Source organism: Syngnathus typhle, linkage group LG7 (assembly GCF_033458585.1).
Source record: "Syngnathus typhle isolate RoL2023-S1 ecotype Sweden linkage group LG7, RoL_Styp_1.0, whole genome shotgun sequence".
Classification (NCBI taxonomy): domain Eukaryota; kingdom Metazoa; phylum Chordata; class Actinopteri; order Syngnathiformes; family Syngnathidae; genus Syngnathus; species Syngnathus typhle.
Window position 1 is genome coordinate 13670279 of NC_083744.1, and position 16437 is coordinate 13686715.

Here is a 16437-nt window from a genome sequence, read left to right on the forward strand (position 1 = left end):
GAACAGCTGCAATCAGTTCAAACGTTGGAATCAAAAGTGCTTTCACAGCCAACTGGGTGGAGTACAATTCAACATTTATTCTTGTTTTAACCGTACAACAGGACCTGCGTCTCACAAAATGGACTCCAATGGAAAGCACATAAAAAAAAAAAACATTTCAATCAAGTGTAGAAAAGCAAAAACAGGGAAAAGACAATATTTACACAAACCTGTGGTCGAATTGAAGCATCATTATTCAGTGTCGGGCGACCTTCCCCCTCATGCATTTTTCACGCCGCCGCATTAATACGAGTCGTTATCGGAACCGGCGCGGCACAATACGATAATATTGCACGAGCCCAGAATTCATAATTTATGGGGCGGAAAACATGACATGTGTCACATGGTGGTGGTGGTGGTGTGTGTGTGTGTGTGTGGGGGGGTCTCTTTCTTTGTTTACATCTGCATTGTTCTTGAACAAGTATTTCTTTTTTTATGCACACACAAATATCAAAAGTGCCATCAAAGCGAATGCGAGTGAAAACAACAAGATGAAATGTGTCAGTAGCAATTGATGGAGGTTTGCTAAGGAAAAAAAAAAAAAAAAACGCTGCTAGCACAGACGCCAGTAGTTGGGCGGGTGTTTATATAAAAATAAAAAATGCGAGAACGGCAAAATGGTTAATTTCAATGCCGGCATGTGGTGGTGATAACGGAGATGGACCACCAAATGGAGCTTTTTGGCTCCAGCACTGGACTGCAGAACAATTCTTTTGTTTATTCAGCTCCGTTTGGTCACAGACTTGGCTGCCTTCGAGATTTATTATGTCTGCAAGCTTGATAAACCGCAGCAATAATCTGCAAACTCCAAAGAAAAACTGTCACGTGCTTCAACAAGAGTCGCCGGTAAGAAGAAGAGTGGAGGCTTTATATATACAGCACCAGCTTGCAAGGGGTCTTGGGAGCTTCTGCAGCGGGACCCCCAGCAGAGGCTGAAGTGGTTCAAATTCAGAGCGACGAGACACCCACCCGGCCATGAGGACGCCAGTCTTTCCCTCTCCCAAACCGATGGCAGTGTTTGCTGCCCTCTAGAGGCAAGAACGAGCCAGCGCAGGCACAGGAAAGGCGAACGAGAGGGAGAACCGAGAAAACCTGGTTGTCGGTGGAGGTAGAGAAAAGAGGGCGGGGCCGAGCCGAGGGTCAGGGGTCAGTGCTACTCGTCGCAGCCCAGGAGCTCCATGCGCAGGGTGATGCTCTCGTGCCACTCCCACGGCAAGACGCGCACAAAGCGGGCGAAGAAGGGCGGCTCAAACAGGTTCTTTTGGTGCACGTTGTTGTCGCTGTTGCCGGCAAAGATCTGAACAAATTGAGTGGAGCGGGGAATAAAATCTAGATCAGTGTCCAGAATGGTAAACGCAGAAAAATCTCGGTTTACACCACCAAACAAAAAAATTAATAACAAATAAAATTTGTGCAGCACTCCTCGTAAAGCTTGGAGACACTTTTTATTCACACATGTACTTAATCAAAACGCCATGGTTTATCTGTTGAAGGGGAATGAGATTAAATGTATACTGCCCCCTAGCGGTAGAAGACTTGCACACATCATACTACCACCCAAGATTTGATTTTGTCAATTTCTTTATAGACCAGCGACGCAAAAAAAATAATCGTATTGTACCAAACTTAACGACTTTGGACTGACCTTGTCACTGTTGGTGGTCTCGTCCTGCACGATGCTCCAGACCTGGCCGTCGTCGCTGTGAGCCACTTTGAAAGCTGAGACGAACTGGACCGTGCCAAAGTCTTTGGCTCCCTGCGTGATGATTCCGGTCAACTTTTTGGGAGATTGCAGGTCCACCTGAACACACAAAAAATCTGCTTTTGAAAAGGTCCCGGAGCAATTTTTTATTTGACTCGGGTCAGGGGGGCCTCTGGTCCTACCTGCAGCCACTCGGATTTGCTGTTGGAGGCGGCGGTCCAGGCGTTGGTCTTGCCCTGTTTGTCCAGCCGGGCGTAATGCGGGTGCCAGGTGAAGGGTTCGATGCCCCACGTGCGGAAAGCGCTGGACGCCGTGATCTGCTGGTCCGACACGAGCCGGGACTTCATGCCCATGGGCTCTGAGCAACCTGAAGCGTTGGAGTACACTGAAATTGAGGCTGAAGAGTGGAGCCATAGAGAGAAAGAGGAAAAAAAACAACTTGATGGGCGGGGGGGGGGGCAGGCCGGCGGGTGATGTTAAACAGCAGCAAAAACAGATGATGATGATGCAGAGATTGAGAAGAGCAGATGTGTGGCCTCCAGCGTGCAGGCCAATCATGGATGCACATGCCAAGGCACATTTCACATGAGAACCTCGTGCAAAAAAAAAAAAAAAAAAAAGGCTGCAGAGAAGCATGCAGAATGTCTTCGGAGACAAATCTGTAAGCCATCAGCAAGTTCTGAGTTTGGATTAGTGAGGCGGACAGTAGTGGGATTGATGGCATAGTGATGTCATCGCTAGTGTGTGTGTGTGTTTACCGTTGAGCTCACAGCCCACCAGCTCCAAGCGCAGCGTGCAAGCCTTGCGACACACTACCGGGATGATGCGGATGTACTGAGCGATGATGGGCGGGTCAAACACGTTGGTCTTGGTGCCGTCGTTGTCGACGTTTGCAGAAAAGATCTACGCCAAAGGACAAATGTCAGCACCCGCTTGCGCCACGTGGGCAGCTCCAGCACCGTCCCCCTTACTTGGTCCTTGGTCTGGTCCTGGGACCTGTACAGGGTGTACGTCTTGCCGTCCAGGCTGGACGCCACTTTGAAAGTCTTGATGTACTCGGCGCTTCCGACGCGACTGGCGCCCTGCGTCACCAAGCCGGTGATGCGCATCTTCCTCTGCAGGTTCACCTGAAATGGCGCATGATCCACTTTGGAGATCACTCACAGATAGTTTAAGTCAATTCGGGCGTCTGACCTCCAGCCACGGGTTCCTGTCGTGGGTGGCGGGGCTCCAGGCGTTCACCAGGCCTTTGTTATTGAGGCGCGCCAGCTCGGGGCCCCAACGCTGCAGGCCCAGGAAGGTGTAGCGGACGGACGAGGCGGAGATTTGCGACTCGCCCACGCCGCCACCCTCCATGCCCAGCAGAGAAATACAACCTGTGGCACAAAGTGGGAGGAGCCAAACATCAGTGATCTCTCGTGATCACTTCAAGGCAACTTTGTGGAGCGCTGGACTTACGCAGCTGGCAGTGTTTGCCCACGTAAGGGGACGGGCAGCGGCATTTGAAATCCCCGTCCAAGTCCCGGCAGCTTCCTCCGTTCTGGCACGGCTGCCCGGCGCAGTCGTTCACGTCTGCCGAGGGAAGACAAAGCACATCGGCGTCAAGATGTGAACCTTCAAACGTTGGAGGAGGTTAGTAGATGCCATGCTGACGTGCCTGCGGCTGTGCTAGAAAGGAAGGAGCACGGGTGAATTTTGTATTAACAAGACAGAAGATTAAAAGACTGAAGAAGACTCGGGTGGGACTCTGCAGAGCGCACACCTGCACTTTCTCTTGTCGCCACTGGATGGCGCCAATGCACTAAAATGAGTGTGGTTTCGCCAGAACGTGCCAGCTCGCAGCAGTCAGAAGTTCCAGTGTGACTAAAAAGGGGCTTTCAAACATGCATGCTGACAACCTCAAAGTTGGGATGACAGAGTTTTTTTTTTTTTTTTGTCTCCCACGCACAACAGCTGTGTCGGGATCGTGCTAACCACGTGGCGTTCCCTTGTCCAAAAAAGAGGGGGGGGGGGGAAAAGGCACATTCTGTGCATTCAGAGAGACAGACGAACAATAAAAGTGATGTCATAACAAATTCCGCATGTTCAGCCATTTTGTACAGTGGCGCCACCTGCTGTCGACTAAAATTGACGTTACAGTGCCCGATCGTGCAGCTAGCAAAAGTCACAGCTCAGCTTTTTTTTCTTTCTGGGTCTGGTCACGCTGATGCAACCCACGCCCAAATCGTCATATATTCTTCAGAGCGTAAAACAAAAGTGTGATTTGACGCTCGCAAGTGCGCCCTTATTTCTTGGTCCCGTTTTTGTTTTCCCATACTGCAAAGTGACGGCTGCCTATGAGGACCGTATGGAACCACCCACGGCTGGTTCTTCCTCCGCCAAACAACAGAATAGGAAAATTACACATCAAAATGCCCACTGTTGCTATGGTAAAGCAACCCGCAGGGGGGGGGGGGGGGAAGAACAGAAAAGAAAAAGCAAAGCACGCTTATTGAAAGACATCTTGAAGGTTTCCAGATGTGAAAGGTCTGCACCGTTCATCAAGTCGGTACAGTTGCGGCTTTAAAAAGAGATTTGAAGAATCACCCCAGGAGGCAAAACGGAGTCTCGCAAACATGACGCCTCCCACAAGGGAGGCGATTCTTTCTTCAGTCAAGAAACGGAAGCTTTTGAACCTTCTTGGATCCAAGACTGATTTCCATCAAGGCTTTTCCCTCGTTTGGCAACCACATCAGACACGCAGCCATGAATTCGAGTGTGACATTGCGGAGAGGGCACACTTAATTGGCCGTTCCGCCTCCACGTTCAATTTTCTTCCGCCCGGCAACAGAAGAGCCGCTGACGCGCTGAGCGCTTAAGCATCCCTTCTCTACTTCCCGTTGGCTCGAGCTCATCCGCATATTAATGGCGCTCTTTTGGCTTTTTGTGTAACGGTTGCTTTCCAAATAATGGCAGTTTTTCCCGCTCTTTTCAGATGCCCCTCTCCATCCATGACCAATTCTGAGATGAAATTCTATCTATCTATCTATTGGAAATGCAACATGCATGGGTGAGTTGCTCAAGATACAAAAGACTGGTGAGGAAAGGAAAGACAACACACACACACACACACACATGTCCTCATCAGGTTTCTTGCTACTGTTACCTGTTCTTGAGCTTAAATCTGCCGCAAAGATACCTAAAAAAAAAACGAGAAGGCAAACATGATCAAACGCAGTGCGAGTGCCATTTGTGTTCCTTGGCCGTTTGGCGCCCCCCGCAGCAGGATTGAGCCCCGGTGCAAGCAATTAGCGCGGTGTGCTAACTCACTGTTTTGACAGTGGACGCCGTCAAATCCCGGCTGGCACTTGCACACGTACTCGCTGAAGACGTCGCCGCGGCGGGATTGGCCCGTCGCCGCGCAGATGCCGTCGTTCTTGCACGGGTTGGGCTTGCAAGGACCTGCCGCAAGACAACACAGGAGTTTGATAATGGCCACCATTGCTACAAATAATAATAACTTTAATCAGGGTGGCAAAGGAGTGGAAAATTTCCAGAAAGTTCCTGATGACTTGCCAAAGGATAATTTGGGAAATTCCCAAAATATGCACACAAAAAAAAGTTTAAAATGCCTCACAGAATTATTTGAAATGATTAAAAGCTGACTTGTGTAAAATCCTGGTTTATTATCAACATTTTTAATGAACTAAAAATTTGCGTCAAAAATTCTCTTGCAGTTATAAAATGACGACAAGCAACGCTTTATACAAATTTGTGTTTTTTGTGGCTCACCTGTCTCGATCTGGTTGCACGTTTCTCCAGTGAAGCCATCGGGGCAGATGCAAATGAACGGAGCGCCTGCCTTTGTCACGCAGGTGCCGCCATTAGAGCAAACATTCACCCTACAGATCTCACCTGGAAAAAGAGGGAAGGAGGCGATCAATTCGAGCCGCCTTCCTACTGCCACAAGAGGGCGCAATATGTTGCGGTCAGAGCGAGTTTGCTAACTAAAACAAGAAAGGAAGAAAGAAAGGCTTCACAAATCTGCTTGAGTGCTGTATAATAAAATAATAAAAATGATATACGGCTGCAATTCAGATTTTATGGCTGGGCGGCTGAGATATCTGAAAGCTCGCTACAACGAGCAGCACGCAAGTGGTGGAAACTCGAGAATGACGACAACAAGCAGAACTAAGAATTTTCGTTTTCCCCTTGAATTTCATTTCAGCATTCCACTCCATATAGAGGAAGTACGTATATGAAGTGTAGAAAAGCCAAGTTAACAATTACAATTGGACCTCAAGTGTAAAATTGCCGGTTTGGAGCTTGGGTGGCAGCAAAACATACTAAAAAATGAGCCACGGCCTTGTTTGCGCACAACTTTTGCCGCCTCATCTCTGAGAAAACAGACCTGCATTTTTTTTTTAGAAACCCAATAAAGTCTTAGAGACGTGTCATTGTCGGGCCAATTGTGGAAGCTCGTCACTTGTGTCTGAGGGCTTGACTCCTCGCAAACTAATCTAATGACCGTAATTAGAAGTGCTAAAGGCCGCCCACTATTTTAATCTTAGGCGTCAAATCGAGTGGGCAGATTTAATTGTAAGACGTTTAGGCGGGCGACAAGCCAGACTTCGCGCAATCAAATGTCCGCTTCTAACCTTTTGTGTTCATTGGCGCCGAAAGCTGTTTCAAATCTGTCAGGAGTCTCGAGCAAGTGGCCTTGCTGTTCATTTATCATGAGTGAAGAACGAACCTCCCTTCCTTTCCTTCTTCAGCTAATGGAGCAACAAAATAGTCTAATAAACGCCTGACGGAGATTAGTAACACTTGAGCGGCCATGAGACGGAGGTCAAACCACCGAAGCCTCCCGCAAAAAAAAAAAAATCCCAATTATGACGCCAGCCAACGTTGCGATAAGCATGTCAAAGTAAACAAGATGGAGCAGATAGCAAAAGTATTTCTCCTCCCGTCTTGTCCTTGAACACAACATAAAGCATTGTGTCAACCTCGCGGTTTGCCGCCCCTTCTTTGACCTTCGGAGGCTTTTCGTTAGCATCATTGCTAGCTTCAAAAGTGCTCACTTACAGGCGCAATAACAACAAATGAGCCAACTAAAGATGTTTAAGCCCCGCCCACTAATGTTGAATTGAGGCATTTCTTCTGTTTTGTTGCTGTTTTTGAGAAAATGATTCAGGCAATTATGTGGTTAGGCTAATGACTTGTAAATAAATCTTTGCTTGGGGCTACACCTTCTACAAGAACACATCATCTGCAAAAATGACATCCCGTTTCCAACCATTTGATCTGGCTAGCAAACACTCATTTTCTTGTTCGCCGCCCTGGTGGACAAAAAGTCTTGAAATGTCATCAGCGTTACGGTCATTATATTGTGGTTGGAACAAGCTCTCCAAGATTGGAATCACAGTGACAGATTGGGAAGTCGTGAGCGCTTGAGCTTGGCACAACAATTCATTCCCACAGGGCAGCGGGCCGCAATCGCTCGCTCGTTCCTGGTGAGTCACCGTCTACGCCTCGCTCTGACACGCTAATATGATTTCGCAAAACTTCATCCCAAATTGGAGCAGTCAGTCTTGGGGCGTTCATTTAGCACGGTAACGATATGTGGTAAACAAACCAAAACAATTAAAAAAATAAATATAACTAAATAATAAAATTAAATAAATAATAAATTATTTTAAAAAAATGTGGGAAATTTGCAGATGTTTACTCAATTTATGTTAAGGGATTTGGCAAAAGAAATTGTGCAATGTTGGTCCAACTTTTCTGCCTAAATGGAAAGAACACAGGGAAGCCTTAAATTGGACAGCCGTGGCGGATGGGCAAGTGGAATAAGAGGAAGCGACGGCAAGCCTCAAGTAACCCCACCACGTTTGTCAGCAGATGCAGGTGAGCTTTGTGTAATCTCCAAATGCTGCTCCAGAGATGCACAGCCATCTGCTGCAGCGCTACACAAAAAAAAGGAAAAAAAAGGGGGGGGTAGCTGCTAAAAATACACACGAGCATCGTCAACAAAACAAGCTCACTGAACGCAACCAAGCATCAATCTTGCTATTCGGTGAGATAGCAGAATGTAAAATATTCAACATGGCAGATTGGAAAATGGGTTGCCAGAGCCTCAAATGAGATCATTCTCCATATTCCAATGAAAGATTAACGAAGGAAGCTATTTTGAATTTCAGTGTGCTGGTGGGGAGATCTTGGTGAAGACGTCAGCAACGACAAAAAACTAAATCCGCTTCACACAATCTTCCATTTCCAGTCAACCCCGAAAATCAACTTGTTGTAGACTTGGACGCCATCACCAATCCGATCAGAAGATGGAACTGGCACCCAACGACTACTATATTTAATCTCAGTTACCTCAATTGCCTTTTGAGGGCCAAGAAGGAGCTGGCAAGAACATCGCTCACCTCGTCACTTGGTAAAGTTCAGCTCGCGGCGCTTATGACTCACACTTGCAGCCGGCAGAGGCCACAATGACGACGTTGGACAAACTCCAGAAAATGTGGGAGCTTCATTGACATGTCTGCGTTGGCTGGAGCATGTCAAGTGACTCAGCGGCGAGGTCAGCCAATGTAGGCCGCACCTTCGCGCCTGGTCGCCATGCGCCGTGAGGGACAAACATGTTTGGATTGGCCTTCTCAAAAGTCGCCGCAAAGCGCTGGGTTCCGTTTCCCCACAGGAAATAACTTGCAGTCCATTCATTTCGGGCTTTACTTCGAGACATGCTCAGCAATTATACATTTCAACCACTATGACCACTTTTACCACTACAACACGACTCCCAAGTATACAAAGAAGAAAACGGCATGATATTAAATGTCACATCAGATTAGAAAATATACACAAATAATGACACAGTTGACATTCAGAAAGCTCACTGAGCTCAAGTCTCACGAGATTTGGGTGAACACAAACGATCTGCGAAAACATTTAATGTAAACAAATCCCGAGTCCAACGACACGACATGATCCAACAAATAGCAATTCAAATGAGTCCAAAAATTGAATTGAACATGCGTGCATCCGTTTTCCTTACTTCGTGACAACAGTTGCTGTGTGTGTGTGTGTGTGTGTGTGTGTGTGTATGAGAAAGAGAGGAAGGGAAAAAAGGATGCCGGGGAGGAAAAGAACCGAGCTGTTTCTATTCTATCGGCCTACATGTGTTTGATGCATTCAAAAGCAAACAAAAGGCAAACGCCAGTGGCATGACGTTCACGCTGGACAAATACAATGGCTAATCATGTGACTCAGAAGGGGTCACAACTATGTGCGACCACTGCCTCTGGGTTGACATTCTGACAACACATACACAAACGGGTGCCCATTGTCTGATTTTAAAAAGAAGACTCGGTAACTGATTTTTTTTTTTGTGTCACCTAAATCTCGCATTCCCATTAGACGCTCAATTGACCGTATTTTAAATTTCTGCACCAGAGTAGAATTGGGCCAAAAGTGGCATTAAACTGCTTCCGTCTTGGCATCCTTTAAGTAAGACAAAAGGGCGAGCACGAAACAAAAAGTATCTTAACCAGTCGTTGGGGGTTTAAACTGTCTGCAATAAAAAAAAAAAAAGGAGGAGGGGGGGGGGGATACTTACCGTTCACCCCAGGCAAGAGTCGAGCGGTGAAAAGTTGCAGCAAGACGAAGCAAAGTGCCCGCTCCTTCATTTTGGCTCCAAATTCAGCCTGCTACAAAAAGCTCGGGTGGTAGTTTGTTTGTTTACGTGATTACTAGAGTAGAAAAAGACTGACGACAGTTTGCATCCGCTCTTGTTGTTGCGCATAAAGCTCGCGCCTGACAAAACACAGGCAGCCGCCTTATATAGAGAAGGGGCACGTGCGCGTCGGCGCTCAGCCAATAATGAGCAAGCCTTTACATGGTAGCCACGCCCCCCAAACGGCTCTTCACTGTTGACGGGAAATATGACTTGACGCGCTCTACTGTTAGTGTCACGTGTATAGTTCATTTTCTACAGAGGGAGCGAGAGATGGTAATTGATTCGTGAAGCTGTAATAGAAAATCAATAGTATGTAATTCATTTACCCGCCGTAAAATGTTTAAAAAATTCAAACACAAACGCTGACAACCACATCTTCATGAGCAGAGACTTTTGAATTGACTGCGTTGTGAGCCAACACCAGCGGGAGTGTGAACGTTATCTCCGCGTGTCAGGTTTAATTCGCTGACTGCATAACTGTTAAGAGAAAAGTACCAGCAGACAAACCACAAGTGAGACAGAATATTGAGTCTTTGCTTGCAAGGAGTGCAGTACAGCTTACAACCATCTCACTACACTAAATATCTGTTTGCACCCTTGCTCTTTTTATTTGGACTTGCCCTACCCACAAAGCAAAACGAAAGCCCCTAAGGGAAAGAGGGAAAGCGTGTGGGCTTTGCTTCGTAAACAAGAAAAAGGCAAGGTGATATACTTATATGGTAATATAGGAAGAGGCAGCAAGCGTTCAGCAACCACTTGGGCAGGAAACAAACGCTCCATCAAGAGCGCGAGGCAGCGGTGACAACCACTCAACCAAAGCAGGAAACGAGGTGTTTGCTAGACGCTTCATTGAGAGTGTGAGGTTGCAGTGCAGCGGTAAGGCATATGGTTTCTTCGCAGATCCGTCCTGCTGACCCAGCCGTAACCTCTCGCCTCTTCTGTGGTAAAACATAAGAACAACAAGGCAGAGCGGCAAGCACATATTGTAGTAATATTGCGGTAAAGCATTATAAAAGAGAACACATGATAACATATATATACATTTTTCCAACAGCACGCATGATTTTGTAGCCTAGTAACATGCCCAAGACCGCACTTTGAAGCATCCATCCCGGCCGGTCCAATCGCACAAGAAAAAAAAGACGATGCTTCTGTTTCACATTCTGATTTCTTGCATTTCTCCTCACAGGTTGTCTGGAATTAGAACAGCAAGGCAGTCGAGAAGAAGATACACTGGAAGTGGCAAAAAATAAATAAAAAGAAGAATTATATCACTGTTCATACAAAATCATATTTAAAAAAATAGTGACGAGTAATAGTGAACAATCCTCTTAAATTATTGTATGAGTTAAAAATGACAGGTAATATTTCAATGAGATGTCATTTTGAGTGTGTACCTAATCAAGAGTTAGGGGAGTGTTTATCAAATAAGAATACAATTTTATTAAATATAGTACAGAACAGAATTAGCTAAGGTGGAATCACAATTTCAAAAATAGCGATACAATATTTAAATCTAAAGGTATTGGAAAATATTGACGCAATCATAATACAGGTGTAAAGCAGGAGTCTGGCTCCCCCAAGCGGTGGCATGACTTACAACAATTCTGAGACACGACGCAAAGACCATCACGTCTTTCTTTCAGTCCATACATGATAAATTTGTTTCCGGAATACTTGTTTAGTCTTTGTAACAAATAAAACAGATCATGAATAAGATATTTATGACTTTCTGTGTTGCATTCAAGCGCAACCGAAAAGTCTGGAAAGTTGTGAAAGCGAGTCAAACTTTTTTTTGCGTCGATAATAGAATGATCGTATGAATGAAAAAGAATAAGCGTGATTCATCCTGGGTGGGGTGAACGCGTCGAGATATTTGGCCGTCTCGCTGGGTTCATGGGCGGGGTAAACCCCGAGCTCGGATTGCGTGGGCTTGAACGCATCCGGAGTTGCTCACTCGCTCGGGCTGGGCTGTAAACACAAGCGGCAAGTGAGGGAGGAACCGGACCGAACTGAATCCGGGCTCATGAAAGCCACTCCGGGGTCGTCAACGTCCTTTGAAATGCTCTTTCTTCGCTCAAGGCAAGTGTTGTGTTACGTGTGTGTGACGTTGGTCCGAGTGACGGGATAAAGAATACGAAGAAGTCGAGACCGAAGTGGCCGCTGAGCAAGCAACAAGTCTGCTGGAGCGCCAGCAACAGGTACGATGGATGCACTGTACTTTCGTTTTTGTTTTATGCGTGTAATCAAACATCGTAATTTCAGCCAAAGTCCAGAAAGAACAAAGCTCGTCTTTTCTGGCTTCAGTTCCTATTTATGATGTCAGTGATCATGGGTTGTTCAACGGACCACAACAATCAGTTCCCGAAAGGCAATGGGACATAAAGGGAAGCCTCCAGTTAGTTTGGTTGACTTTCAAGTTGTTTTCTCGCAAAAAAGAAATGATGCTAGTGAGTCAAACTGTCTTGACTTCAAATTTCCGTCTTCTGAATTTGACACCGCGTAGTGTGATCTCGAATTTGAACGATTATAAATATAAATACTTCAACCGATCAAACTGCTAAAAAAGTTTGTATATATCCCTACCCCTAAAAACTTGAATGACTTGTAAATATGTAATATTTGGCTTTATTTTTCATCACCCCAACCCAAAACAACCTTATTTGAGTTTACTCTTTGTGACATTTCTGCCACGAGGCTCTCATTGTGCACAGTCTGGAGACTTTAACAGGATCAACTCAAAAATCATGTGGGCGGCTGATTTAATAGAGGGGGGGGGAGAAAATCCCTCGGCTCCAGTGCTAGACAAGAGAAGTTATTTGTTTGAGCAACGGAATATTTATGGGCTATTCCATTTGTTTTGTTTTATTACAACGGGAACAATATTGAGGTGCTCGTCAAGGTCGGAACAAGAGCAAAATAGTTTTTTTCTCGGCAAATAGGTTGAAATTTTGTGAATCGGCTTCCTCCATTTTGGGTCCTGGCTCCCTTCTTCTCTGGTGGAGTCTTGGTTTGTAACGCAATGTCTGCCATGTAGGGGTCAACACTGTTACTACAACTTAAAAGTGCTTTGGTTCTGTTTTAATGGCGCTGACACGGACTGGGAGAAAATGGCAAAGAACCCAAAATTTCCCACCTCTGGCATGTCGTCCCCAGCAACCACGATGGTCACACTGGCGGACAGCGGAGGAGACGGCGGGGGCATCCCGGCCCTGGGCTCGGAGCTGCCGGCCATGTTTGACGGCGTGAAGATGGCGGCAGTGGCCACTGTCCTCTACGTCCTCATGCGCTGCCTCAACCTCAAGAGTCCGCCGTCGCCGCCGGAAGTCAGCCACCAGGACACGACGCTCACCCGCTACCTCCTCAAGTGCTGCCCCCTGTTGACCAAAGAGTGAGTGGAAAACTTTTTCAGTTTTTTTATGCAGGTTCGTTCCCTCGGACAGTGACTATTTTTTTTTTCTCTATCATGTTGGAAAAAAAAATATTGATACAATTATGGTGGTGCGTGCGATTCAAAGTTGTTTTTGAATCATCTCGCTATGACACCTCCGTACATTGCTAAAAGGAAGGCAATTTTTTTTATCTCAAATTTGATCTGAAATGGCACCAGAATGTTTTCACACATCAACCCGGCCACAAAGTTTAGCGCAAATCACTTTATGGGTTTTTGCCTTATCCAAAACAGTAAACAAACGCTGCTAAACTGGTTGGGCAGCACAAATTCCTTAGCCGCGCACGCGCCCCCCCCTACCACAAAACCTAGCCCGGACTCCTTCTATTACTTTTCCGTCATCTCGCTGACGGAAATCCAACTGGAACGATTGAGCAACATCGTACCGCATAAAGTCACAGTTTGTTCTTGGCTCCATATCTATTTGTGAACGTGAGGGCCCCAAAGTGCTGAGTCAGCATCAGGTCGGCCCTTTCAGATGTGTTCTGTAATCCGACGCCGGCGGGCGCTCCTTCGCAGATACATTCCGCCCCTGCTGTGGGGGAAGAGCGGCCACATCCAGACGGCTCTCTACGGCAAGGTGGGCCGTGTGAGCACCCCTACGCCCCGCGGGGTCCGCAAGCTCCTCCCCATGCACGACGGGGCCACGGCCAGTTTCGACCTCTTTGAGGCGCTGGTCCGACACTGCACGGGAGGTCAGATTGGTGAAAGTAACAAGGAGTCTTTTGAAATGACAAACAATAATCCTAAAACTTCTCAGACGACATCACCATGGTCATCTGCCCCGGCTTCGGCAACCACAGCGAGCAGAACTACATTCGCACCTTTGTGGATCACTCCCAGCGGCGGGGCTACCGCTGCGCCGTCCTTAACCACTTGGGGGCCTTGCCCGACATGGAGCTGACGGCGCCGCGAATGTTCACCTACGGTAAGGACAGCCCGAATCTCCAACTGCGGAGAAATGATCTTAGCAAAGTCCTCTAGCTTAATGCTAAGACGCAGTTCAAATCATCATAGACAGGCTAACAGAACTAGCATCAAACGGTTAGCGATACAAACTGCGCTTTGCACGGCCAGGTTGCACGTGGGAGTTTGCGGCCATGGTGAGCTACGTGAAGCAAGCGCTGCCCGGCACGCTGCTGGTGGTGGTGGGCTTCAGTCTGGGCGGCAACATCGTGTGCAAGTTCCTGGGCGAGAACCCGGCCAATCAGGAGCGAGTGCTGTGCTGCGTCAGCGTTTGTCAGGCTTACAGCGCCCTCAGGTACTTATTGGTTCATATTTGACATTATTTAGGTCGCAAATAAATTATGAATACATTTTTTGTGTGTGTTTCATCAGAGCACAGGAAACGTTCCTGCAGTGGGACCAATGCCGACGGCTGTACAACTTCGTTCTGGCCGAAAGGCTGAAGAAGCTGATCTTGTCGCACAGGTGGGGGACGGACGAGCTAGCGCTAAGTCCTCCGCTTTACGGTCGCGACCCGTAAACATCGTTTTGCGTGTGGCGCAGGGAAAGCTTGCTGGGCGTGACCTCCAGCAACATCAGCGACGCCGACCTGACCCGACTGTGCGCCGCCACGTCTCTCGCACAGATTGACGACAGCATCATGAGGTGCAAAACGCAAGCAATTTAAGAATTTTACGTTATTTGCAATTTGTGACTCAAGATGTGTTGTTGTAATCCGTGCAGGAAGTTCCACGGGTACAACTCCTTGGATGAGTACTACAAGCAGGAGAGCTGCGTGCGCTACATCCACAAGGTGAGCGGCGGCGGCAGCGCAATTCCCGAGAACTTTTACTCACACCGGCAAACTCTCGCGCAGGTCACGGTGCCGCTTCTCCTAATGAACTCGTCCGACGACCCGCTGGTGCATCGCTCCCTGCTCGCCATCCCGCGCACACTCTCAGGTTAGTGTTGAATTCGGAATACAACAACAACGCTACATAAGCGTGCCAGATTCTTTCTGTCACACTATCATGTTGATTTCTTTTTTTTTTTTTTGCCATGTGAGCTGTCATTGGGGGGATATTAACAACAGCGGTATGCGGGAAAAAAAAATGGGGAAGATCATAAAGCATTTGTGTTACTTGTTCTACCCAAACTGGCCTCATGCGGTTTTGTCATTTGGAGGAGTCGCTATGTCGTCTCGCGTGTCGTGAAACCTAAAACCCAACGTACACAGACTTGAGTGACGTCAGTCTGCTCGCATGCGGCTGACCCAATTAGATATGCAGCGGACTTTCTCTTTTTTATTTTTACTTTTTCTGCTTAACAACACTTTCTGGAACAGAACAGGAGGAACCCGCTGCATGAGAAATATTACCTTCAAAAGTAATTTAGCAAAATATAGTTTCAACAGAAAATGAAAAAATTCAAAGTTGAATCTTAGTTTTTCTGTATATTTTAAATATAACAGGAAGGTGACACATTCTAGGCTTGATCCAAATTATTTAGTTATTATTATTTAAAAATTTATTATTTATTGTAACGATAAATGAGCAGTTACATAATTATTTTTTTTTAATCCTGACAGAGAAGATGCCTAACGTTATCTTCGCTCTCACGCAACACGGCGGCCACCTGGGCTTCTTTGAAGGGGCCGGGCTGTTCCCTCAACCCCTCACGTGGATGGACAAGGTCATTGTGGAGTTTGCCGACGCTATCTGCCATTGGGAGAGAGGTCGGCTCCCCCAAAGCGCCGCAAGCCAGCCCAATTTGAGCCAGGAGCACACGGAGAGAAATTGGGCATTATTTCAGTCCGAAGGATTATAGTTGGACCGAGGTCTGAAATATTTGTCAGTCTTTCTTTGGACTGTAAGACCTCAGGTGAACTGTTGCTATGTCTAATTGTATGGGAGGACGTGAGAGTATTTTAACTATGTCCTTACATTGAAGCGTGTGACCTTGATGTTGACAGATTTAACGGCGTTTTCTCAAAAATTACAACAACCCCGTTAAGTTGTTTTGCACTGCTTTTGAATACCCCTAAAACTGGATTGAGGATAACGGTATTCATTGCAGGACAAAATTTTGACTATGCACTTTAGACTCTCGGCGCAACTATTTTGCATTTTTCAATTGTTAATGAATTTATTAAAGAAACTATTTGACTTAATGGGAGCACTTTTTTCTTCATTGACTCACTTCCTTTACATATTATTCATGCATAATTACTTAGGTTTACTCATAAAGAAAAGTAATGACCTTTTTCTGAAACATGTCTTAAATATATCACCCATAATAATGACACTTACCTCATTCAAAAACTCCAACCATCAGCTAGCATGCTAGCTACACAGCTAGCTTGGTAACATCGCAGAGCTACGGACAATAAATAAATCTGTAAACCACAACGTTTCATCCTAATAAAACTCAAACGAATGTGTTTAGACTTGTAGACAATTTACCTTGAGTCTGGCGACACGAGTACAAGCCTAAAGAGACGTAATCCGGAATTTCGGAATTGCAGAAATAGAAGAAAAACGCGCGCGTAACGAACATGACAAAACGCTGAAACGCCACAAG

The 16437-nt window shown here is 46.5% G+C and overlaps 2 protein-coding genes across 5 annotated transcripts; one reads left to right on the forward strand and one right to left on the reverse strand.

Moving 5' to 3' along the window:
* Positions 1–53: 53 nt before the first annotated feature.
* On the reverse strand, positions 54–9562 carry mfge8b (milk fat globule EGF and factor V/VIII domain containing b). 4 transcript variants are annotated; one of them, XM_061283106.1, is made up of 11 exons: positions 9342–9562; positions 5513–5635; positions 5051–5182; positions 4887–4919; positions 3200–3313; positions 2936–3117; positions 2713–2868; positions 2500–2644; positions 1924–2108; positions 1685–1840; positions 54–1336 (listed from the first exon to the last, which is right to left on the reverse strand). In XM_061283106.1, the coding sequence occupies exons 1-11, from the start codon at positions 9409–9411 to the stop codon at positions 1193–1195; spliced, it is 1440 nt and encodes a 479-aa protein (XP_061139090.1). In that variant the 5' UTR covers positions 9412–9562; the 3' UTR covers positions 54–1192. The 4 variants fall into 4 exon arrangements, with proteins under 4 accessions (XP_061139090.1, XP_061139089.1, XP_061139092.1 ...); XM_061283105.1 differs by having other exon boundaries at positions 1924–2138; XM_061283108.1 differs by lacking the exon at positions 4887–4919.
* A 1846-nt stretch (positions 9563–11408) lies between these two features.
* LOC133157260 (monoacylglycerol lipase ABHD2-like) lies at positions 11409–16027 on the forward strand. The gene is made up of 10 exons (XM_061283657.1): positions 11409–11662; positions 12618–12852; positions 13432–13607; positions 13673–13840; positions 13990–14173; positions 14251–14343; positions 14422–14523; positions 14602–14671; positions 14735–14819; positions 15446–16027. The coding sequence occupies exons 2-10, from the start codon at positions 12626–12628 to the stop codon at positions 15682–15684; spliced, it is 1344 nt and encodes a 447-aa protein (XP_061139641.1). The 5' UTR covers positions 11409–11662; positions 12618–12625; the 3' UTR covers positions 15685–16027.
* Positions 16028–16437: the final 410 nt, after the last annotated feature.

What these genes read in the sequence shown, in the direction of transcription:
- LOC133157260 (XM_061283657.1), top strand. Translation starts at nt 12,626, where the DNA reads ATGGTCACACTGGCGGACAGCGGAGGAGACGGCGGGGGCATCCCGGCC. An exon ending in ATTGACGACAGCATCATGAG is followed by an intron (nt 14,524 to 14,601) that starts GTGCAAAACGCA and finishes TAATCCGTGCAG; the next exon opens with GAAGTTCCACGGGTACAACT. An exon ending in CATCCCGCGCACACTCTCAG is followed by an intron (nt 14,820 to 15,445) that starts GTTAGTGTTGAA and finishes TAATCCTGACAG; the next exon opens with AGAAGATGCCTAACGTTATC.
- mfge8b (XM_061283105.1), bottom strand. Translation starts at nt 9,411, where the DNA reads ATGAAGGAGCGGGCACTTTGCTTCGTCTTGCTGCAACTTTTCACCGCT. An exon ending in AGATTTAAGCTCAAGAACAG is followed by an intron (nt 3,314 to 4,886) that starts GTAACAGTAGCA and finishes TTCCCTCGGCAG; the next exon opens with ACGTGAACGACTGCGCCGGG. An exon ending in AGGACCAGACCAAGGACCAA is followed by an intron (nt 2,645 to 2,712) that starts GTAAGGGGGACG and finishes CCTTTGGCGTAG; the next exon opens with ATCTTTTCTGCAAACGTCGA.